At 43.6% G+C, this 26,191-nt stretch overlaps 1 protein-coding gene across 1 annotated transcript; it reads right to left on the reverse strand.

The window, feature by feature from the left end:
- On the reverse strand, positions 1-25,495 carry RPA2 (replication protein A2). Its single transcript, XM_009000752.5, is given in 10 exon segments — positions 1-716; positions 3,258-3,352; positions 3,512-3,619; positions 8,642-8,758; positions 9,272-9,346; positions 17,877-17,990; positions 18,128-18,229; positions 24,834-24,940; positions 25,201-25,363; positions 25,365-25,495. Coding segments are annotated over 10 exon segments (1,032 nt in total). The 5' UTR covers positions 25,431-25,495; the 3' UTR covers positions 1-631.
- Between the last annotated feature and the right edge of the window lie 696 nt (positions 25,496-26,191).

A 26,191-nucleotide genomic window follows, 5' to 3' on the forward strand; every position in this document is an offset into this window, starting at 1 on the left:
TTTTTACAAGTTACTACAATCGAACTGTTTTATTAAACACATGAATGTACTTACTTTGTACAAAACGCAATAACACTTCCTTTCCTCTGCCCCTGGAGGCACCACCACAGAACTTCATGTTCACAGAAACATACCGTCATGACAAGCAGCAGTCACGACAAGCAGGAAAGTGCAATTCTGAAAGTAATGCCACACAACCAAATGGGACAGAAACAGGCAGAGGCCAGCAGGTTACTCGGTTAGGGCTCTGCCTACAAGGCCCTGGTCCTGCTCATCTTCTTTCAGCAGGAAAAATTTTAAAAAGAGAAACTCCCAAGCACTATGTAAGTACTCTCCTGGTAGCGTCCTTCCAATTCCACCTATCTTGATGTTGTAACAAGCTTATTTGTAACTTCCTCAAGAAAAGCCACCCTGGATTGCATCCCTGTCAATTGTCCATCTCCCTTTCAGCTTCAAACAAAACAAAATAAAACACAAGAGCAGTATGTTTCAAAAGGATGTCAGTAGAGACCTTTTAGACGTGAAACCTACTTCCTAGAAGCCATCTGGCCAAACGTATGCAGAGCTGGAGACAAGAGACTGTGAAACTAGGTCCAGTTGTAAAATATCTCAGGTACCCAATTAGATCCAGTTATTCTGCATCTGTGGATTTAAAATGATCATCATCCACAGTAGAATAGATGTGCCCCTCATTGCTCAGAAAATCCACAGCTTGCCTAGAAAGAAAGGAAAAAAAAGTCATTTTCAGGCCAGTGCAGAAGGAAACCATCTTTTGGATATGGCCAAATATGCAAATTTTGCTCATCTCCCAACTTTCTACCGTAGCTAAGAATGCACAACTATTTTGCACATATAGTTTTTATGTGCAAATAGCTATTATGGCTGTCTTGGATCCCTCTCCCAAACTGTAAAGGAAAGACAACAGGACCTCACTTAAATACAGTCTAAGCAGGAAAACAAGGATCTAAAGCTGCAGTCATGCGCACAAAATCTAGTAGAAACAGTTGTCTTTAAAAGTCCCCCTTTTCCACCCACACACTGAAACCCCTTTGGTCCCCCTCTGGGAAGTAAAGTTGTGGAAAGCAAAGGAAACGGTATGAAAGTTTCAAGCGTTTCAGGCCGGGCATAGTGGTTCACGCCTGTAATCCAAGCACTTTGGAGGCCAAGGCAGGCGGATCACCTGAGGTCGGGAGTTCAAGACCAGCCTGACCAACATGGTGAAACCCTGTCTTAAAAAAAAACAAGGCTGGGCGCGGTGGCTCACGCCTATAATCCCAGCACTTTGGGAGGCTGAGGAGGGTGGATCACGAGGTCAAGAGATCGAGACCATCCTGGTCAATGAGGTGAAACCCTGTCTCTACTAAAACTACAAAAATTAGCTGGGCATGGTGGTGCGCGCCTGTAGTCCCAGCTACTCGGGAGGCTGAGGCAGGAGAATTGCTTGAACCCAGGAGGCAGAGGTTGCAGTGAGCCAAGATCGTGCCATTGCACTCCAGTCTGGGTAACAACAGCGAAACTCCGTCTCAAAAAAAAAAAAAAAAAAAACCTTTACAAGGTCCTAAGGGTCAGAGTCAGTAACTTACTTATCCATTTATTCATTCATTCATTCAGACACAGTTTCATTTTTGTTGCCCAGGCTGGAGTGCAATGGAGTCATCTCAGCTCACTGCAACCTCCCCCTCCTGGGTTCAAGTGATTCTCCTGCCTCAGCCTCCTGAGTAGTGGGGATTACAGGTACCTGCCACCACACCCAGCTAATTTTTGTATTTTTAGTAGAGATGAGGTTTCTCCTTGTTGTCCAGGCTGGTCTCGAACTCCTGACCTCAGGTGATCCACCCACTGGTCTCCCAAAGTGCTGGGATTACAGGTGTGAGCCACCACACCCGGCCCAGTAAGGTAAATAGCCACAATCTACAGAACACCTATGTGACAGCAGGTCTCTACCTCATCAACACAGCAACTCTGAGATAGGAATTATCCTTATTTTACAGGATAAGAAATGGAATTAGTTCTGAGCATTTCTTTTCTATCTAGGCCTGGCATATCAATTGATTTATAGTAAAAAATAACTATCACAAGTGCCATAAGTAAGTTTGTTTGATTAGTTTACTATACTAGAATCGGGAGGCTGCTTCTCTAAGATGGAATCCGGATAAGGGTGTTGGAAGGACTGATTGTTGAATAAGGTCCAGATAGTACACTCAGTCTACCATGGGAACAGTAACGGCAATGGGAGTGTACACCTGAGGACCAGGAGCTAAGGACTTCCCTCCTCCAGCCTAAATCCCATAAGGAAATCAGGTCAACTTTTTGCTCAGAATATATATCCCTCACATATAATGGTCCTTAGTGTTTCCTGAATGAAAAACTTTACTGAATGAGTGATGTGATGGGTAGCACCATTTTAGTGCATAGTCTTTTCCTATTTTTCTATAGCTGAACAATTTCCATTCTGTCAATAGGGTTTTTTTTTTGTGTGTGACAGTCTAACTCTGTCATCCAGGATGGAGTGCAGTGGCACAATCATGGCCCACCGCAGCCTTGACCTTCTGGGATCAAGTGATCCTCCCACCTCAGCTTCATTGGTAGCTGGGACTACAGGCATGCGCCACTGTGCCCAGTTAATTTTTCTGTATTGTTTTTGTGAAGACAAGGGTTTTGCCATGTTGCCCAGGCTGGTCTTGAACTCCTGAGTTCAAGCAATCTGCCCACCTAGTGCTAGGACTACAGGCATAAACTACAGTGCTTGGCCAACTTATACTTTTTTTTGAGACAAAATTTCACTGTCACCCAGGCAGGAATGCAGTGGAGTGATCTTGGCTCACTGCAACCTCCGCCTCCCAGGTTCAAGAGATTCTCTTGCCTTAGCCTCCAAATGGCTGGGATTACAGGTGTGCGCCACCACACTCGGCTAATTTTTGTATTTTTAGTAGAGACAGGGTTTCACCATGTTGGCCAGGCTGGTCTCGAACTTCTGACTTCAGGTGATCCACCGTGCATGGCCAACCAAGTTTTACTTTTTCTTTTTTTTTTTTTTTTTTAAGACGGGGTTTCACCAATGTTGGTCAGGCTGGTCTTGAACTCCTGACCTCAGGTGATCCATCTGCCTTGGCCTCCAAAGTGCTTGGATTACAGGCGTGAGACACTATGCCCAGCCCCAAGTTTTACTTTTTAAACTCACTTCTCATGATCAAGAAACCTGTGAGGTGAAATAGGTACAATGCCAGAGCCTGAGCTCATGAAAATCAAATACTTACTTGATTGAGGGTACAGACATGTGTTTCAGCTGGTTCCTGAGCTCTTGAAAGTTCAACCCTTCAGGTCTTGGACAAGCCTTAATCAAATTCAGCACCTGAAGATTCAAATCAGAAAGACTTGAGCAACTATTTTGAATTGGCCCCCGCTTTGCAAACCTGAGTCCCTTTATAGGAAAGAAATGAACCAGGTACTTAAACAGTCTTAGCTCATTAAGGAAGTAACAAAATTTAAGATTGTCTGGGATGGTGTTTACCTGATTTTGGGCCACAGTGAGGCCATTTGCTGGCATAAAGCTATTCCCACCAAAGTTCCCTGCTTCACTCATTCCTGGATTGCTGATGGGTGCTTTCCCTGCTGAGGGCTGAATTAAGAAATAAGTTAACAATATTAAGAAAATCCACCAAGTTAAATACAGTCTTTACTACTTCAAATAGCCGGTTAAGCAGCTTACAAAAAACAATTTAAACAAAGTTTCCCAGTTACACTGTTTGCACTGGAATGGACGGTTATTATCTAATGAGTATTTCATAGGAAGACAGAGTAACTCTCAGAAGCACATAAATATCAAAAAGAGAAAGATAACTCCGCCTCAAAAAAAAGGAGAAAGCCACTCTTGGCTCCTTTTGTTTGTGATGTGAGAGGAACCAGAGAAGAGTAGCAGTGAGAAGAAAATCACCCAGAGACTGCTATTACAGCACCCTGGGGTTCACTCACCCAAGCACTCACTGAGTGTCAAGAGGCATGAAGCACTGCAGGCAGAGAAAAGGAGATACAGGCCCTATCACACTCGCGCCTTCTTTTTTTACTACCAAATTCTTCGAATGCTCTGCAATCACTATTTTCATTTCCTTTGTCCCCAGTCACTCCTCAGCCCACCATGTTTAGGTTCTCCCCAAGTGCACCTCTGAAACTGTTTTCACCAAAGTCACCAATACCTTTTCAACCAATTATACAAAAGTCTCTTTCAGTCCTTGTCACAAATGACCTTTCAGAAGCAGACACTACTGACCACACCTCTATTGAAATGTGTTCCTCCCTAGGCTTCCTGACACCGTATTCTTCTGGTTCTCCACTTGCCTCTCAAACTAAACCTTCTCAGTATCCCTCATTAGCCTCTTCTGTCTCCCAAAAGGCTGACAGTGACCCCAGGATTTCATTCCTGACAGCCTCCTAGGCCATAAATCCTCACTGCCACCCATCTAACTGGAAACCTCCACTTAAACATTTCAGATGCCTCAAAAGAAAATAAAATTCATTACTTTCCTCCCTAAACCTGCTTGCCCTCTTATATTCCATCTCAGTAAAACCAAACCCAATCCCAAAGACCTCAGTCATCCTTTACTCACTTTCCTCAATCTGTCACCATAGCCTATCACTCGACAGTGTAGCTCAAGTGGATCCTCATTAGCCCTGGTCTCCTGGGTGGTACCTGAGCCTCTGGCCTCTCTTACTCCCACAACCCTCCCATTGCTCTGAGTCATAACCTCCTCTAGTCGAGCCACTCCACTACTTAAAGCTTTCAAGCAGCTCCCTCTGCCTGTGGAAAGTGTAAAACTCCTGGCTAGTCATCTGTATTTGATTCTTGACCACTCCTTCAGAAAACACTTTACTCCCCAGCTGCACTTGGACTACTTGCCATCCTCAAACATGCTGATCTGAACATGTTCCCTGTCTGGCATGCTCTTCCCCTCATCTACCTGGTAAACACTCTTCTCATCCTTCTAAGTCCAACTTAATTGCCACTGCCTTGTAAAGCCTTGCCTGACGTCCCCCAAACCAACTTAAGCCATTTTCTTTCTTCTCGGCTCATAGCACTGCCCAGCACCATCACACTGTGCGTCACTTTCCCATGCAAGTCCTTTCACTGTTGGACAGTGCTTGGTAGACAGCATGTGCTGTCAATGCTTCATCTACCGAACTGAATCAAAAACAATAACAGAGGACCAAATAGATTTAAGTACCCACAATAGATTAAGAGCACTGTGAAAACTCATTAGGAGAAATCCTGTCTGGTCGGGAGATTCATTTGTTCAACAAATGCTCATTAAAAGCCTACAGTCCACCAGGCAGGGTGGGTCATGCCTGTAATCCCAGCACTTTGGGAGGCTGAGGTGGGAGGATCACTTAAGCCCAGGGGTTCAAAACCAGCCTGAGCAACAAAATGAGTCCCCATCTCTAAAAAAAAAAAAAAAAAAATTAAGGACCCTTGAAAGCATCAATCTTCAGCCCTTTTCACAACTGAGACTACAGGCACACACCACCATGCCCAGCTACTTTTAAAATATTTGTGGAGGGTCTCACTGTGTTGTCAGGGCTGGTGCTGAACTTGGACTGAAGTAGTCCTCCAGCCTTGGTTGCTCAGAGTGCTGGGATTACAGGCATGAGCCACTGTGTCTGGCCCATTCTCACTTTCCACCCATTTTTATCATATATTTGACACATACAGAACCATGTTACCAAGTATAGTAATAAAAGAAACACTCTGAACTTTGTATCCATTCCCATTCTCTTTAGCTCACTTCACCTCTCCATCCTCTACTAAATCTCTTTTGAAGATCCCAACAGCAGGTCTCTTCCATAGTCTTCCTTGACTTTGGGCAGCATTCCATAGTCTATCTCTACTCTCTGTTTCTTGAAATACTCCTTCCAGAATATTAACAAAATCATATCCCCTGGTTTTCCTTCTGCTTAACCAGCTACGTATTTGCCTTGCATTGGTTCCTATTCTGCTTCTAGACTTCTAAAGGTTAGTGTGCCCCAGAATTCAGGTCTCTGCCCTCTTAAGTCCCTAGTTATCTCATCATTTAAGGCTCTACATATCAGCTACACAATGATGACTCCCAAAGTTCTATCTCTATTCCTGGCCTCTTCCTTGAGTCCAGCTTTATATATTCAGTGTCCACTCTCTACTTCACTGGGATATCCAACTGGCTTCTCCTACTTGGTGACTCTAAAACAGAACTCTGGATTATTATTATTATTTTTGAGACAGTTTTGCTCTTGTTACCCAGGCTGGAGTGCAATGTCGCAATCTCAGCTCACCGCAGCCTCCGCCTCCTGGGTTCAGGCAATTCTCCTGCCTCAGCCTCCTGAGTAGCTGGGATTACAAGGCACGTGCCACCATGCCCAGCTAATTTTTTGTATTTGTAGTAGAGATGGGGTTTCACCATGTTGAACAGAATGGTCTCGATCTCTTGACGTCGTGATCCACCCGCCTCGGCCTCCCAAAGTGCTGGGATTACAGGCTTGAGCCACCGCACCTGGCCAGAACTCTGAATTTTATCCTCCAAGGAGTCAGTTTTGAATCCTCCCTTTTCTTTACTTCTAATATCAAATCCACCAATAACTCTTGTTAGCTCTATCTTCAAAATATATTAGAACCCATCACTTCTTATCCCAAGAATCATTTCCCTGAATTATTTCTGTGGCCATTTCTGGTGCCTCATACTCTGTTCTCAGAACAGCAGCCTGAATGCGGTTTGTTTTTCTTTTTTTGAGACGAAGTCTTGTGCTTGTCGCCCCAGGCTGGAGTGCAACGGCGGGATCTCAGTTCAATGCAACCTCCACCTCCTGGGTTCAAGCGATTTTCCTGCCTCAGCCTCCCAAGTAGCTGAGATTACAGGCACCCACCACCACGCCCAGCTAATTTTTGTATTTTTGGTAGAGATGGGGTTTCACCATATTGGTCAGGCTCGTCTTGAACTCCTGACCTCATGATGCACCTGCCTCAGCCTCCCAAAGTGCTGGGATTACAGGCGTGAGCCACCATGTCCAGCCCTGAATGCGCTTTTTAAAACGTAAAGCAGACCACGTCACTCTCTGGTCAAAACCTTCTAAACGTTTGGTATAAATTAGAATAGGCTGGACATGGTAGCTCCCTACAGGCACTTTTGGGAGGCCAAGGTAGGCAAATCACTTGGGACCAGGAGTTCAAGATCACCCTGGCTAAATGGTGAAACTCCATCTTTACTAAAAATACAAAAATTACCCAGTTGTGGTGGCGTACACCTGTAATCCCAGATACTTGGGAGGCTGAAGCAGGAGAATCACTTGAACCATAGAGGTGGAGGCTGCCGTGAGCCGAGATCAAGCCACTGCACTCCAGGGTGACAGAGTGAGTCTCCGTCTAAGGGAAAAAAAAAAAAAGACCAAACAAAAAATGTGAATAAAGGCAATCCTTACCATGGCCTCCAAAGCCCCATATAATCTGGGCTCAGCCTCCTTGCTTACAACCCTCTCCCTCTTTCCCTGTCATTGGCTTCACTCCAGACACCGCCTTCTTGCTGGTTTCAGGGATGCCAGGCTTACTCTACACTCCTGGCTCTTGCACTTCCTAGTCCCTCTGGTTTGGGATGTTCTTCTCCATCTAAAATTGTACCACTTTTGTTCCCTCCATCACCCTCTTCTCCTATTTTCCTTTATTTACTTCAGAGCACCTATAACTACCTAAAATTCTATTAATATTTTTGTTTATTGCTTGTTTCTCCCAAGAATATAAGTACAACATGTTCACTGCTATACCCAGAGGGGGACTGAATGATTGGCACTATCATATCAAAGTAGGCTCAAGAAATCTTTTTCCCTTTTTTTTGAGACAAGGTTGCTCTGTTACCCAGGCTGGAGTGAGTGGCACAATCACGGCTCACTGCAGCCTTCATCTGCTGGGCTTAAGTGGTCTCCCAAACTCAGCCTCCCAAGTACCTGGGACCACAGGCGTACACCCCCACACCCAATTAATTCTTTAATTTTTTTTTTTTTGGTAGAGACAGGGTCTCCCTATGTTGCCCAGAGTGGTGTCTCGAATTGGGCTCAAGTGATGCTCCTGCACCAGCCTCCCGAAGTGCTGGGATTTCAGGCATGAACCGCCACCCCTGGCCCTGATAGCTTTCTAATACTGGAGTCAACAAATCTTTTGCATGGTCCTAGATGGGACTTGCCAAAGTAAACTCACACAACAGAAAATACTATGGAAAAATTTCAATAGGAACCAAGAAATATGATTTCAGGGAAAAAATAATGGTACATAGTTTTTCCTACTTAAGTCGGAAGGAAAGCAGCAAAATGCTATCTTGAAGGGGGCTACTCTCTGAATATGCACTGACAATCCTAGAGCTAAGAGCTCAGCCTATAATTACATGTCTACACCTGAGGGTTGTCACAGGCCTCAGCTGTCCAGGCCAGTGGAGTCAGAGGAACTCCTAATTCCGAGAGAAACATGAGGGTTTCATCTGGAGTAAAATACAATGACAAAGCTAATGGAGAAAATGTTCTGAGGATTTAATGATGCCTTTCTCTGGCTCAACCTTCAAAATGTCAAGGAAATCAAAGCTGGAGCACAGTTCTTCCAGGGAATAGAAAAAGCTAGGAAAGTGAGGCTACTCACCTGACCACTGGCTTTGCTTAATATCATGTGTGCATTAATCACTTCTAGAATATGTGCAGTGAACTCATTCATATCCTCCAGGGGCATGATCTTAAAGGCTACCAGGCTCTTTTTGTTCTATTAAAATGAAGAGAAGAATGTGAATAAATGATGAACCTAACATTAATTTCGGGTCAACATTGTGGCTCTTTTCTTGGTTATAATATTAATATTTCACCAATATGAAAAAAAAGTTATATACTTAAAACTTTAACTCAGAGATAATCTAAATACGGTCAAACATGAGGAGAAAAAACTAAAACGAACAGCTAAGGGACATTAGTAATTTTCCCAAGGTTGTGTAACTGAGCAAAATCTCGACTCCTGACTCTGAATCCAGTATTCTCCTTTCTCCAACTAATGGATGCCACAGACGGCAATTAGAGAAGGAGATTCTGTTCTTTCTTTACCATTTTGTTAGTTTCACGTTAAGGTAAAAACAAAAACAAAACCCTGTTATTTCCTTTTGAAGAAGACAATAAAAACTTCCCATCAAACACGGAGACTTAAATATTTTAACTATCTAAAGCCATGACATGTATCTAGAAACTGCTTCATGAAAAACACTTTACTATTTAATTCAGACTTTACCTGAAAAGATCTCAGGTGGCCTGCCACTTTCACATATGTTTCTGGAGGAACCACAGTGTTTTCACTGCTGGCGTCCTAACATAAAATACAACATGTCATTAGGGTTTTAGTGATGCTGGTGGAAGCCTCTTTAACATTCCTAAATTATGCATAGAAAGAGAAAGTTATAAAGTAGAAGAGTGAAAGGATTCTAAAACGGCATTAAGTGGTCTGCCCTGCCTTTTACAACTTACTTTTTGGAAAATCAGGAATTACAATAAAAATACCTTTCAAAGTTCTGTAGCACATCATAAAAAGGCAAACAATTATGACACCGTCATTCAAGCTCTTAGGCACACAATTTTCTTTCTTTCTTTTTTTTTTTTAAGAGAGAGAGTCTTGCTCTGTCACCCAGGCTGGAGGGCAGCAGTATGATCTCACTCGCTGCAACCTCCACCTCCCAAGGCAGGGTTCAAGTGATTCTCCTGCCTCAGCTTCCTGAGTAGCTGGGATCACAGGCACCTGCCACCCCACCTCAGCCTCCCAAAGTGTTGGGATTACAGGTTGAGCCACCATGTCCAGCAGGCACATAATTTTTTGGTGGATATAGTTATTGACAAAGCAATTCTACTTGGAGGAATTTTTTTTTTTTTTTTTTTTTTGAGACGGAGTTTCGCTCTTGTTACCCAGGCTGGAGTGCAATGGCGCGATCTCGGCTCACCGCAACCTCCGCCTCCTGCGTTCAGGCAATTCTCCTGCCTCAGCCTCCTGAATAGCTGGGATTACAGGCACGTGCCACCATGCCCAGCTAATTTTTTGTATTTTTAGTAGAGACGGGGTTTCACCATGTTGACCAGGTTGGTCTCGATCTCTCGACCTCGTGATCCACCCGCCTCGGCCTCCCAAAGTGCTGGGATTACAGGCTTGAGCCACCGTGCCCGGCCTCTACTTGTAGGAATTTAAGGAACTAATTAAGAACATGCATTAAGATTTAGATTTATCATAGTATGGTTCCGAATACTAAACATTTTTTTATATTAAAATCAGTTTAATTGATAATGTTCAGTGATTTCAAAGGTTGACCTTATTTAATAATACTAAACATTTTAAAACAGCCTAAATATCCAATATAAAGTCACATTTATATATAAGGATACTTTACACTGTTGCAAATAATAACGTAGAATTCTATTTATTGTCTAGAAAAACAAATCATGACACATGGAAAAAAGCTTATTTTTCATTTGGGACAGTACATACAAAACTTTATAATGGCTGACTAGGATAATTACAAACAGTCTAATATTTCTTTTTCAGTTTCCTAGAATATGCTCATATTATTTATAAGAAAAATACATTAGCTGATTTTTAAAGTTCTTTTCTGACTACATAAAATATTTTACTTAAAAAAATTTGGGGCTGGGCATAATGGCTCATGCCTGTAATCCCAGTACTTTGGGAGGCCGAGTAGGGCAGATCACGAGGTTAAGAGGTCGAGACCATCCTGGCCAACATGGTGAAACCCCGTCTCTTTCAAACAATAAAAATAAAAAATAAAAAATTTGAAAATATACCCGGGCCTGGGGGCTCACATCTGTTATCCTAGCAATTTAGGAGGCCAAGGCAGGAAGATTCTTTGAGCTCAGGAGTTCGAAACCAGCCTGGACAACATAGCAAGATCTTGCCTCTAAAAACAAACACAAAAAAACTAGAAAATATATGTTTAAAAATAAAAACTCTGGTCAGGTGTGGTGGCTCATGCTTGTAATCCTAGCACTTTGGGAGGCCAAGGCGGGCAAGTCACTTGAGGTTTGGAGTTTGAAATCAGCCTGCCCAACATGGTGAAACCCTGCCTCTATTAATAATATAAAACAATGGCTGGACGTAGTGGCTCACACCTATAACTCCAGCACTTTGGGAGGCCAAGGCAGGTGGATCACGAGGTCAGGAGTTCGAGACAAGCCTGGCCAACAAAGGGAAATCCCGTCTCTACTAAAAATAAGAAAATTAGTCAGGTGTGGTGGTGCACACCTGTAGCCTCAGCTACTTGGGAGGCTGAGGCAGGAGAATCTCTTCAACCTGGGAGGTGGAGGCTGCAGTAAGCTGACACCACACCATTGTACTCATGTCTTGGTGACAGAGCGAGACACTGTCTCAAAAAAAAAAAAAAAAAAAAAATTAGCCAGGTGTGGTGGTATATGCCTGTAATCCCAGCAACTTGGGAGGCTGAGATAGGAGAATTGGAACCCGGGCGGCAGAGGTTGCAGTGAGCCAAGATCATGCCACTGCAGTCTAGCCTTGATGACAAAGACTAGCTCAAAAACAAAAACAAACAGCAAAATAAGACTCTGCAAATTCCATCACCTGAGCGCAACCTTTTTTTTTTCATTTCACATCACCTATTTGTTATTTTACATAGGTGAATCTACAGGACAAAGAAAATTTTATTTCCATGGCCAGGTGCGTTGGCTCACCTGAGGTCAGTAGTTCAAGACCAGCCTGGCCAACATGGTCAAACCCCATCTTTACTAAAATACAAAAATTACCCAGGTGTGGTGGCAGGCATCTGTAATCACAGCTACTCAGGAGGCTGAGGAAGGAGAATCATTTGAACCCGGGAGACAAAGGTTACAGTGAGCCAAGATCATGCCACTGCACTCCAGCCTGGGCGACAGAGCAAGACTCCATCTCAAAAAAATAAAAAGTTGAAATTAAAATGAAAAAAAGACATTTAACCTATGAGTTATTAGGGAAATGACAATTAAAATCACAATGAGATTTCATTTTATTTATTTATTTTTGAGACAGAGTCTCCCTCTGTTGCCCAGGCTGGAGTGCAGTAGGGCAATCTCAGCTCACTGCCACCTCTACCTCCTGGATTCAGTGATCCTCCTGCAATAGCGTTCTGAGTAGCTGGGATTACAGGTGCCCACCACCACACCCAGCTAATTTTTGTATTTTTAGTAGAAACAGGGTTTCACTACATTGACCAGGCTGGTCTCAAACACCTGACCTCAGGTGATCCACCCACCTTGGCTTCTCAAAGTGCTGGGATTACAGGTGTGAGCCACCGTACCAGGCCAAGGCTTATTTTTTTATTTAATTAATTTATTTATTTTCTTGACAGGGTCTCACTTTATTATAGAGGATAAAGTGCAGTGGCATTATCTTGGCTCACTGGAGCCTCTGCCTCCTGGGTTCAAGTGATTCTCCTGCCTCAGCCTCCCGAGAAGCTTGGATTACAGCTGTGCCCTACCATGCCCTACCATGCCCGGCTAGTTTTTGCATTTTTAGTAGAGACAGGGTTTTACCATATTGGCTAGGGTGGTCTCAAATTCCTGGCCTCAAGTGATGTACCTGCCTTGGCCTCCCAAAGTGCTAAGGTTTCAGGCATGAGACATTGTGTCTGGCCAAAAGCACGATGGGTGGCTGCTTAAGAGTTTTTTTTTTTTGAGATGGGGTTTTGCTCTGTCACCCAGGCTGGAGTGCAGTGGCATGATCTGGGCTCTCTGCAACCTCCACCTTCAGCAGGGCAGATGTGGTGGAAATAGCAAGAGAACTAGAATTAGAAATGGAGCCTAAAGATGTAACTGAATTGCTGTAACTTTATGATAAAACTTGAATGGATGAGAAGTTGCTTTTTTTCTTTTTGAGACAGAGTCTCTGTCACCCAGGCTGGAGTGCAGCGGCACAATTTTGGCTCACTGCAACCTCCACTTCTCAGGTTCAAGTGTTTCTCCTGCCTTAGCTTCCCGAGTAACAGGGATTACAGGTGTGCACACCATGGCCAGCTAAATTTTTTATTTTTAGTAGAGATGAGGTTTCACCATGCTGGCCAGGGTGGTCTCAAACTCCTGGCCTCAAATGATCTATCTGCTTGCCTCAGCCTCTCAAAGGAGTTGCTTCTTATGGATGCACAAAGAAAAAGGTTTCTTGAGATGGAATCTTCTCCTAGTGAAGATGTTATGAGCACTTAAAACAACAATAAAGGATTCAGAATATTTTATAAGCTTAGTTGAGAAAGCAGCAGCAGGGTCTGAGATTGAATCCAATTTTGAAAGAAGTTCTATTGTAAGTAAAATGCTATCAAACAGCATGATATACTATAGAGAAAGCTTTGGTGAAAAGAAGACTCAATTAATGAGGCAAACTTTGTTGCCTAATTTTAAGAAATTGCCACAGCCACCTCAACCTTCAGCCAACTACCACCCTCCTCAGTCAGCAGCCATCAACACTGAGTCAAGACTGTCCACCAGCAAAAACATTACGAATTGCTGAGGGTTCGGATAACTGATTATTAGGATTTGTTGGCCATAAAGTATTTTTTAAGTAAAAAATAATAATTATACTTTGAGACTAGGAAGAGCTTCTCAAAGGTAAACCAGAAAAAACTGCATAATTAATATTTCAAAATTATTTATTTTTGAGATAGGGTCTAACTTTTGTATTTTTAGTAGAGACAGGGTTTCACCATATTGGCCAGACTGGTCTCAAACTCCTGACCTCTGGTCATCCGCCCACGTTGGCCTCCTCAAAGTACTGAGATTATAGGTATGAGCCATGGCACCTGGCCAAAAAGATGATTTTTAAAAACAACTCTCATACTGGAAAAAATTTAAGACAAAACCCATTGTAAGAAAGGGTACAGAGGGCAGGCAAAGAGGCTCACACCTATAATCCCAACACTTTGGGAGGCCAAGGTGGGAGGATTGCCTGAACCCAGGTGTTTGAGACCAGCCTGGCCAACATGGTGAGATTCCATTTCTACAAAATTTTTGTAAGGGTGTGGAAAATAACTGGGCACTCTCATGCATGAATGAAGTGTAAATTGGTACCTTTACATAAGGCAGTAAAAAAAAAAGTAAAAATTAAAGATGTTAAAAAAAAATGTAAAGTGTGTATTTCCCTCCAGAAAACCTACTTTTAGGATTCATCTTATGATTATTTTATTGAGATGGTGTTTTGCTCTTGTTGCTCAGGCTGGAATGCAATCTCTGCCTCCCAGGTTCAAGTGATTCTTCTGACTCGGCCTCCTGAGTAGCTGGGATTATAGGTGCAAGCCACCATGCTCAGCTAATTTTGTATTTTCAGTAGATACGGGGTTTCACCATTGTTGGCCAGGCTGATCTTTAACTCCTGACCTCAGGTGATCCATCCACCTTGGCCTCCCAAAGTGTGGAAATTATAGCTGTCAGCCACAGCACCCACCCCCCATACCGTTTCTAATAATGGGTTTCATCTTAAATTTTTTTTTTTAGTTTTTGAGATGGAGTTTCGCTCTTGTTACCCAGGCTGGAGTGCAATGGCGCGATCTCGGCTCACCGCAATCTCCGCCTCCTGGGTTCAGGCAATTCTCCTGCCTCAGCCTCCTGAGTAGCTGGGATTACAGGCATGTGCCACCATGCCCAGCTAATTTTTTGTATTTTTAGTAGAGACGGGGTTTCACCATCTTAACCAGGATGGTCTCGATCTCTTGACCTTGTGATCCACTGGCCTTGGCCTCCCAAAGTGCTGGGATTACAGGCGTGAGCCACCGCGCCTGGCCCAAATTTTATAATATATAATAATAACTATAATTATATGTAATATATAAGAAATATGATCATGAAGAAATGTATGCAAAGATATTCACTGGAACATTGTCTAACAACCGAAAAGAAGCTATAACTGACTGGGCCTACTGTTAAGTAAGGGATGATAAATTCTTACAATGGAATAGTTGGTCATTTAAAATGATAGATGTGGCTGGGCATAGTGGTTCACGCCTATAATCCCAGCACTTTGGGAGGCTGAGGTGGGCGGATCATGAGGTCAGGAGATCAAGACCATCCTGGCGAACACAGTGAAACCCAGTTTCTGCTAAAAATACAAAAAATTAGCCAGGTGTGGTGGTGGGTGCCTGCAGTCCCAGCTACTTGGAAGGCTGAGGCAGGAGAATCCCTTAAACCAGGGAAGCAGAGGTTGTAGTGAGCCGAAATCGTGCCACTGTACTCCAGCCTGGGTGACAGAGCGAGACTCTGTCTGAAAATATATAAATAAAAAATAAAATGATAGATGTAAATCTTTACAATTAGTATTAAAAAATCACTTCCTGGCTGGGCGTGGTGGCTTGAGCCTATAATCCCAGGACTTTGGGAAGCTGAGGTGGGCAGATCACCTGAAGTTAGAAGTTCAAGACCAGCCTGGCCAATGTGTTGAAACCCTGTCTCTACTAAAAATGCAAAAATTAGCCAGGCATGTTGGTGGGTGCCTATAATCCCAGTCACTCAGAAGCCTGAGGCAGGAGAATCACTCAAACCGGAGGCGGAGGTTGCAATGAGCTGAGGTCATGCCACTGCACTCTAGCCTGGATGACAGAGAAAGACTCAGTCGCAAAAAAATAAAAATAAAAATCAGTTCCTTGCCAGGCACAGTGGCATTGGCTACTTGGGAGGTTCCAGCTACTTGGGAGGTTAAGGCCAAAGGAACACTTAAGCCCAGGTTTGAGTCCAGCCTAGGCACCATGGCAAAACACTGTCTCTATTTAAAAAAAAAAATCAGTTACACAACATAGTTTTGAATGAAAAGGGCACATTACTTAGCAGTTGCATAGCATATTATCCCTTTTACAGTAAAGAGATATATGAACATCTGTATGTACATATATGCAGAGACAGATGTCTGAAAGGGTATTTACCAAAATGTCTTATAACAGTAGTTCTTCCCGGGACATGAGATGTCAGGTGATTTTTAAAAATGTTTTATAAGCAAGCATAGTGCATTTTGCATGAGCATATAGCATTAGGTATCCATAGTATCGAACTCCCTACTTGATGGCAGGGACTGCGTCTATTTCATTCTTTTTATACCTGGAACCAAGCATAGTCTGGTTCAGAATTGGTACTCCAACAATAACTGCTGTAGGAATTATCCTTTATTTTTTCTGAGAAGCAAAAAATTTAAAAATGGCACAACTATCAAGTATTTCTCTACAGATGACTTGTGGTTTATGAAGGAAAACAGTCTTTCTTTATTTTTGTGAGTCAGAGTCTTGCTCTGTTGCCCAGACTGGAGTGCAGTGGCATGATCTTGGCTCACTGCAACCTCTGCCTCCTAGGTTCAAATAATTTTCCTGCTTCAGCCTTCTGGGTAGCTGGATTATAGGCCCCAGCTCATTTTTGTATTATTTCAGGTTATCTGCCCATCTTGGCCTCCCAAAGTGCTGCGATTATGGGTGTGAGCCACCATACCAGGTCTAAAACATTCTTTATTATCCACATTTTGTGTAATAAATGTATTTCAAAAACAAAATACAAAACACCAAGAGGCCTTCTGCACAAGTAAAAATATAAAAGGATAAAAAGTTTATACTGTGGTATTATACTGTATTTTAGTCTATTTTATCCACATTTATAAAGATACTCATAAACATTCTGCTTTGTAAAAACTGGGTCACATCTTGCATACCATATTGTAATGTAATATGCTTTTCTCCTCTCAACAATTTATGGCAAACACTTCTTTGTGACAGTACACTCTTTTTTAACATAATTTGCAGTATGTTATAAATATCTCATGGTTTACTTAATAATTTTTTATTGCTAGCATTTTAGATTGCCTTTTTTTTTTTTTTGAGACGGAGTTTCGCTCGTTACCCAGGCTGGAGTGCAATGGCACAATCTTGGCTCACCACAACCTTCGCCTCCTGGGTTCAGGCAATTCTCCTGCCTCAGCCTCCTGAGTAGCTGGGATTACAGGCATGTGCCAGCCACCATGCTGAGCTAATTTTCTGTATTTTTAGTTGAGACGGGGTTTCACCATGTTGACCGGGATGGTCTCGATCTCTTGATCTCTTGATCTCGTGATCCACACGCCTCGGCCTCCCAAAGTGCTGGGATTATAGGCGTGAGCCACCGCGCCTGGCCTTAATTAAAAATTTAAATGTTTGTAATTTGTTGCAAATATTTTCCCCATTTATTTAAACGATATTTACTCAAGGACCACTATGTGACTGGCACTGGTCTAGGTGCTAAGACTACAGTAGTGACTGAAATAAAAATCTTTGTTCTAAAATAAAATTATTTAAAAAACCCACACAAGCCAAACTAAACAAAACAAATCTTTGTTCTAGCCTGGGCATGAGGGCTCATGTCTGTAATCTCATCATTTTGAGAGGCTGAGGCCAGATCTCCTGAGGTCAAGAGTTTGAGACCAGCTTGGCCAACATGGTGAAACCCAGTCTCTACTAAAAATACAAAAAATTAGCCAGGCATGGTGGCAGGCACCTATAATCCCATCTACTTGGGAGGCTGGGGCAGAATTGCTTAAACCTGGGAGGCGGCCGTTGCAGTGGGCTGAGATAGCGCCACTGCACTCCAGCCTGGAAGACAGAGCAAGATTCTATCTGAAAAACAAAAAAAAATCTTTGTTCTAATTCTACTGTCTCCTGTCATTTGACTTTTAATTTTGTTTATGGTATTATCAGGAAGGTATCTAATCAAATCTACGAACCTTTCATTTTATGGTATCTGTCTTTGATGTCTTTCTTCTGTATTATTTTTATCAAAAAAAATTAAAAAGACTAAAAAAGTTCAACATCTCCACAGTTCCAAAGTAACCCGATCATGATTCAAAAACAGCCACTTACATCTGTGTCAACCCACTGGCGAACATCCATGGGTGGAGCTGTCATGTCATCTATTTTGTAAACTATGTTGGTTGGGGCCTTCTCTGTATGTCTGATGATCCCCACAATAGTGACCTAGGTTAGAAGGAAAACAAACAACAAAAAAGTCCTGTTTCTACTGAAACCAAGGCTACATTTTTGTACTTTTAAATGAAGTAAATCTTATTTCATTCATTATTATGAGAGATTCTCTCACAAATTATTTGGCATACCTGTGAAATCTCAACATTCCCAATTCTGAACACTTCATCAACCAAAGTGGCAGAAAGCAGCTGAGATATAGTGCAGGGCACAATGTGCTGGGCTCGGGCTCTCTGAAAAGAAAAAGCATGCAAAATTCAATTAAGAAAGTAATACCTAGCACTCATTCAACACCTGCCATGTGCCAAGTACTTTAAGTATATTAGCATATTGAATTTCACAACAAATCTCATTATCCTTGCTTCACAGAGTTGGAAACAAAGGTCATACAGCGAACCAATATAACGGTTTTAGAATCCAACCCCAGAGTTGTCTAACTCCAGAGCTTCTGCTGAATAGACAAATGTGTTGCACTGAGAATTCACCAAAATCAGTAGGTCAGAGTGTGGAGGACAGGAAAAGGAAGAATGACCTGGGGCTGCCAGAACAGACCATCAAGAGGAAACCCCAGCTTTCAGGTGTAGACAGGCTGATGTTGCTGTTCAGGGCACTGACAAAATGAGATGGTATTGGGAAAAGGTTTGAGAAATGGCCAGTGGAAATAGGACTTTGGAATTGCTGTAGATCTTGTGATAAACTATACAAGGTAGAAGAATAGCTTCTGGTAGGACAGATTTTTTGACAGTCAAATGGAGCTCCTGGGGAAATGAAATAAAGAGCTTGGCCAGCTTTTAAAATTTTATTTTTTTGAGATAGAGTTTTGCTCTTGTTGCTCAGGCTAGCACTCAATGGCACCATCTTGGCTCACTGCAACCTTGACCTCCTGGGCTCAAGTGATTCTCCTGCTTCAGCCTCCAGAGTAGCTGGGACTACAGGAGTATGCCACCATTTTGTATTTTTTGTAGAGAAGGGGTTTCGCCATGTTAGCCAGGTTCGTCTTGAACTCCTGACCTCAGGTGATCCACTCGCCCTGGCCTCCCAAAGTGCTGGGATTACAGGCATGAGCAACTGTGACTGGCCAAATTTTATTTTTTGAGATGGGGTCTTGTTCTGTCACTCAGGCTAGAGTACAGTGGCATGATTATAGCTCTCTGCAGCCTCAAACTCATGGGCTCAAGCAAGCCTCCTGCTACAGTCTCCCGAGTAGCTGGGACTATAGGCACACCACCACACCAGCCAATTGAAAAACAATTTTTTTTGTAGAGATAGGGTTTCACTATGTTACCCAGGCTGGTCTTAATCTTGGTCTCAAGTGATCCTTCCACTTCAGCCTCCCAAAGTGTTGGGATTACAGGGATGAGCTACTGTGCTGGATTCATGTTGGACATCTTAGGGGGAAGAGGCAGGATGGGGTGGGCAGAACAGTATCTAGTGAGGACACTCAAATCATATCTTTTTCTTTTTTGTGAGACACAGTCTCACTCTCTGCCTAGGCTGAAGTACAGTGGCACGATCTTGGCTCACTGCAACCTCTACCACCTGGGTTCAAGCAATTTGCCTGTCTCAGCCTCCTGAGTAGCTGGTATTACAGGCGCATGCCACCATGCCCGGATAATTTTTGTATTTTTGTAGAGATGGGGTTTGACCATGTTGGCCAGGCTGGTCTTGAACTCCTGACCTCAGATGATCTGCCCACCTTGGCCTCCCAAAGTGCTGGGATTACAGGCGTGAGCCACCATGCCCAGCCCAAATCATATCTTAAAGCAGCCAGACAACAGTGTAAACTTATTTTTGCCTACCAGTGGCAAGAGGTGGTCTGGGTAACATGAAGATGAGTACAATGGAATAGGATTTACCCTCAACACATTCCTAATCTAGGGGAGGTACAAAGGTAAACTACAAACCTGATCTTGATACACTGAAAAATGAAATGTGCCATGTGGGACCTCAGAAAAGCTTACTGGGAACAGAGGGAGGCTTTACACTAAACTATGAAGCATGAGAATTTCAGCAGTGAAAAACTAGCAGGTAGCAGGCTAAGGGCAAATATGTACTCCCACAGTTTCCTAGAGGGAATATGTACAAGGCACAAAAATGATGGGAGTTCTTCCTATCAGAAGCCATGAGAGGCTGGGCGTGGTGGCTCATGCCTATAATCCCAGCACTTTGGGAGGCCGAGGCAGGTGGATCTCCTGAGGTCAGGAGTTCGAGACCAGCCTGACCAACATGGAGAAACCCCGTTTCTTTTTCTTTTTTTGAGACAGAGTCTCACTCTGTCACCAGGCACCAGGCTGGAGTGCAGTGGCAAGACCTCGGCTCACTGCAACCTCCGCCTCCCAGGTTCAAGCAATTCTCCTGCCTCAGCCTCCTGAGCAGCTGGGACTACAGGTGTGTGCCATCACGCCCAGCTAATTTTTTTGTATTTTTAGTAGAGATGGGGTTTCACCATATTGGCCAGGATGGTCTCAATCTCTTGACCTCGTGATCCGCCCGCCTTGGTCTCCCAAAGTGCTGGGATTATAGGCGTGAGCCACCGCACCCGGCCAACCCCGTTTCATTCATAAATTTAAAAAAGCCAAGAGAGAGTGGACCAATACCTGTACTACACGGAAGACTTAGAACACAGTACTCCTGATGTTCAAGGATTTAGCATTCGCAACTCTGACCTGAACATCCATGACACTGACAATATTTCACTCTGCTGAATCATGATTTTGAATGGTGAGTATTGCCACAACAGGATAAAGGAAGCTCAGTCAACCGCTGGCACATATGCCACAAAAGGCAGCAGCCAAGCTTGAAGGTTAAGATTGTGGCTCTGTTCTCAAGAGCAGTTGCTTGTCCAAGCGTGGTGGCTCATGACTGTAATCCCAGCACTTTGGGAGGCCAAGAGGGGCGGATCATTTGAGGTTAGATCAAGCCTGGCCAACATGGTGAAATCCTGTCTTTACTAAAAATTTTTAAAAAAATTAGTCGGGCGGGGTGGCACATGACTGTAATCCCAACTACAAGGGAGGCTGAGGCAGAGAATCACTTGAACCCGAGAGGCAGAGGTTGCAGAGAGCTGAGATCTGCCACTGCACTCCAGCCTGGGCAACAGAGTGAGACTCTTCTCAGAAAAGACAAAAAAAAAAAAAACAGCATTGCTCTTGGTCACATTTATTAACTCATTTATACCTTGGCTTCCTCATCTGCAAAACTAGGAATGATAAATTATGAAAATTAACTATATGGTAAAGGACTGAGAATACTCAGCACACAATAACTGGGGATATACACCTTTTAAGTTGTAAATGAAACACATAATATATATAAAGTGCTAACACCAATCTCTGCATGTAGTGGATACTCAACAAATATTATCTCTCAGGTTTTTACCTATGGGTAACAGTTGAGATGTTAACAATGCCTTCAAATTAATCTCAAATCAAGTATTTATTTTTTATTGAGCACATATTTTACCCAGGAATTGATCACAAAGAATTCCTAGTTTGTCCCAAAGAGGTTCACAGTGTGTCAATACAAGTATGTTTAATTAAAAAAAAAAAAAACAAAACAAAACAAACTATTTTCAGAATAGACTAAAAAAAATGTCCATAGCTGACTATGAACCACAGTACTACTCTGACAGTACTGTATTAAATTACCATTGTTACAGACTAAAAATGGGTCACTATGTAAAACTTCACATGGTTCAACCACATCAACAAATTTATAACCAACAGGAAACATTTTGGATAGAATTCTTATCAGTCAAGCATGGTGCTGCACACCTGTAATCCTAACTACTTGGGAGGTTGAGGCAGGAGGATTCCTTGACCCCTGGAGTTAAGCGTCTGCAGTAAGCTATGACTGCACCACTGCATTCCAGCAGGGGTGACAGTGAGACTCTGTCTCAATTTTAAAAGAAAAAAAAAAAAGAATAGGGCATCTCCCTAACTTTTAACTGTGGAAAATAATAGATTTAAAAACAAAACAAGGCTGGGTGCAGTGGCTTACACCTGCAATCCCAGGAGAGGGGGGCAAATGGTCTGAGGCCAAGAGTTTGAGACCAGCCTCATCAATGTAGCAAAACCCCATCTCGACTGAAAATACAAACAAACAAAATAGCCGGGCGTGGTGGTGCGCACCTGTAGTCCCAGCTATTCAGGAGGCTAAGGCAGGAGAATTGCTTGAACCCGGAAGGTAGAGGCTGTAGCAAGCTGAGATCATTCCGCTGCACTCGAGCCTAGGCAACAGAGCAAGACTCCATTGCAAATAAATAAATAAACACAAAAAGACTAGCCAGGCATGGTAACTCATGCCTGTAATACCGGCACCATGGGAGGCAGGGGTGGGAGGATTGCTTTAGCCCAAGAGTTTGAGACCAGCCTGGGCAACATAGTGAGACCCTGTCTCCACTAAAAGAAAAAAAAATCCAGAGACTGGGATTGAGTCTCCAATTTATAACAATCATTATTCTTTGAAAAGCTGTCTTAATACATACCTTTTAGGAATTTTGAGATAAAAATTCTAACAGGCAGAATGGAGAAAAATAATTAAGCTTGGGGAGAAAAGATGAGACCCAATCACCTGCCTGTTTTCTCCTTTACAACCTCAAGAAAGTTAAAATAGAGAATTTAAGTCCCTTGAGATCTTCTAGGAAAGAGAAAACTACAACAGGGAGAAGCTGCTGCTCATCAGATGTTGGATTTGTTCGGCCTCATGTGTGTATTGTCTGACTCCAGTTCCTTACTAGCTATGTAAGCTTAGGCAATCCTTTAGTATACCTGAGCCTCTGCTGTATGCTGGAATAAACAATAAATTCCCTGCAGAATTATATAAAATAATTTATACAAAAGATATAAAGCAATGTCCAAATACACCAGAATATCAATCAACTTTTTTCCCACCAATGCACATCCCTGAATTAACACTTTTAGGTAAAAGCTTATCAATCTGTACACAAAATATACAGCCTACTCACACCAAACATTAACACGTCTAAGCGACTCTTAAAGAGAAGTCAAATAACTCCGCATTTATAGAATGAAAATGCACTTGTTAAACTCAGCTAGGAGTGGTGGCTCACACCTGTAATCTCAGCACTTTGGGAGGCTGAGGCAGGCAGATTGCTTGAGGTTAGGAATTTGAGACCAGTCTGGCCAACATGGCCAAACCCCACCTCTAAAAAAAGATACAAAAATTAGCCTGGCACAGTGGTACACATACGTAGTTCCAGCTACTAGGGAGGCTGTGGTGGGAGGATCACCTGAGTCCCGGAGGTCCAAGCTGCAGTGAGCTGTGATCATGCACTATTGCTCTCCAGCCTGGTGAATAGAGTGAGATCCAGTCTCAAAAAAAAAAAAAAAAAAAAAAGGGCAAACTTATTTCTGAAAGAGTGACTAATCAACATTTAGACAGCTTTCTATAGATCGATTTCCTACACATTACCTTACTCATCAATTCTCAGAACCACCCTGTGACATGAGTATTACTAGTATCATCAGATGAGAAAAACCAAGGGCCACAGTCTTCAAGATGCTTTCCTTAAGTCACAATGCCACTTCAAAGGCAAAATGGGCTGGTGCAGTGGCTCATGCCTGTAATCCCAGCACTTTGGGAGGCCAAGGCGGGCAGATCACCTAAGGTCGGGAGCTCGAGACCAGCCTGACCAACATGGAGAAACTCCATCTCTACTAAAAATACAAAGTTAGCTTGGTATGGTGCTGCATGCCTGTAATCCCAGCTATTCAGGAGGCTGAGGCAGGAGAATCGCTTGAACCTGGGAGGTAGAGGTTGCCGTGAGCTGAGATCCCGCCATTGCACTCCAGCCCTGGGCAACAAGAATGAAATTCTGTTTCATTAAAAAAAAAAAAAAAAAAAAAAAGGCAAAATAGATTCTGGAGCCTTAATGTTCTGGCTTCATAGCCTGTATTCTTTGTATATAATATTAAGTCTCACAATACATTGTAACATATGTTAGCCCCTCTTCATAGGTACAAAACTGACTCCCAAGCCAGTTAAGAAATGTGTGCAGTGACACCCTACAAGTAAAGCAGCACAGCAATGGCAGAACACACATCTATGATGACTTCAAAGACCACTCTTCTTTTTTTGAGACAGAGTCTTGCTCTGTTGCCCAGGCTGGAGTGCAATGGCAGGAGCTGGGATCACTGCAACCTCTGCCTCTGGAGTTCAAGCAATTCTCCTGCCTCAGCCTCCCTAGTAGCTGGGATTACAGGCCCCTGCCACCACTCCCATCTAATTTTTGTACTGTTAGTAAAGGGAGGGTTTCACCATGTTGGCCAGGCAGGTCAGGAACTCCTGACCTCAGGCAATCCACCTGCCTCAGCCTCCCAAAGTGCTGTGATTACAGTTGTGAGCCACTGCACTTGGTCCAAAGACCACTCGAGTCGCCTTACCACATTTAATTTAAAAACACCTTTGACATTAAGAAAGTAAAAGAGACTATTAATACAAGTTCAGGAGCAGTGGCTCATACCTGTTACCCCAGCACTCTGTGAGACCAAGGTGGGAGGATCGCTTGAGCTCAGGGATCAAGACCAGCCTGGGCAACATAGTGAGACCCCATCTCTATTTTTAAAAAATTAAAAAAAAAAAAAAAGACAAAAAACAAGTTGAGAGCGTTTACACAAGATTCATTAGCTACACTGATCAATTTCAAAATAAAGTCAAGAAGGAGAAAAGCCAGGGAAAAGAGATTCGGACAACGATCAATCATTATAGTCTCAGTTCGTGTTGCACTCTTCCGTAACGGCATTAAAGTTTCTATCACAGATGCCTTATGGACTTCAAGACAGGATAAAACAAAACTAAATACCCTTTTCAACCTACTGATTTCTTTTCGGCCTGAGAAGGTCCGGGCGATCCAAAGCCCCCCGGGGACTGCGTGTAGCCGCCAGCTCCCCCGTAGTTGGAGCTGCCAAAGCTTTCGAATCCACCTGTTTTGAACAACAGGATTAGTGCCTGTGCCACTTCACAAGCCTTGGAGAAACTCGCAGGCTCCCCGAGGCTTAGCCCCTCCAAACACTGATCGCGTCCCCCTAACCTTCCTCTTCGCCTTCCTGGGACCCCCAAACTCCCCAGCTCCGTTCTCACCCCTCCCCTCCCGCTGTCACAAGCCTCTCGGACCCTAGGCTCGCCCTCTTGCTAAAATTTCCTGCGATTCTCTTCCTCCTCCGCCCCGCATCCCCATCATTACTGTTCCACATCTTGGTCTCGATTCTCCGCAAAGAGGGCGAGAAGGTTCCGATCTGGGCAAGTTGCGGAACAACCCAGAACTCGGCCGCTACTCAGCGGCTCTGGATACTTTTTTCTGGCGCCACAAACTCCTTCCCGCGAATGACCGAGCCAGTCAGCGGCCGGAGTGCTTCTCGCTTCAGCCAATCGGTGTCCACGAATGCTGCTCTTGTTCCTGTCCTCTCTGCCCATGCTCCAGAAAACGCGCACTGAGTTTCCAGTTGACTCCAAAAGCCTCCGCGGCCATCTTTACAAAGGGCAAAACCCTCCGCGCAAGCGGAAGCAAAGAGTTGGTAGGGCGGTATCGCAAGAAATCAATCAATCAGAACAATACTGAAGCGCCTTGTTATCTCACCCTCGTCAAGTGCGCCGCTTCAACGTCACTTCCTTTGTTCAGCGTGCTCGGGTTCCCGGCAAACTATCACCAAAGGTGATAAAGGTTAAAGGTTGAGGCCTTAATCTAAACGCTATAGTGGAGTTTCGGCTTCGGTGTCTGCCACCCGCGGTCACGCGGGAATTGGGCACCTCTGGGACTCGAAGTGCTAGCCTCAAAGGACCGCGTGGAGTTGCTTATTCTTTAACATAGGGAGTCATATTTTCTTCGTGTAATGCCACCAGTGGTCCCCATTCTCCCCAGTGGGGCTGTGAGAAACCTCCGCCGCCCTCTTGCCCATGACAGACTTGTGAAAGATCTCAGGGTGGCACCCCTCGTCCCCCACCTGTCCCTATCCCTATCCCAGTCTCATCCAGGCTCTGCATCTCCAGTCGACTATTTTTTTTTTTTTTTTTGAGACGGAGTTTTGCTGTTGTTACCCAGGCTTGAGTGCAATGGGCTATCACGGCTCACTGCAACTTCCGCCTCCTGGGTTCAGGCAATTCTTCTGCCTCAGCCTCCTGAGTAGCTGGGATTACAGGCATGCGCCACCATGCCCAGCTAATTTTTTTTTTTTTTT

This window comes from Callithrix jacchus, chromosome 7, assembly GCF_049354715.1.
Source record: "Callithrix jacchus isolate 240 chromosome 7, calJac240_pri, whole genome shotgun sequence".
NCBI lineage: Eukaryota > Metazoa > Chordata > Mammalia > Primates > Cebidae > Callithrix > Callithrix jacchus.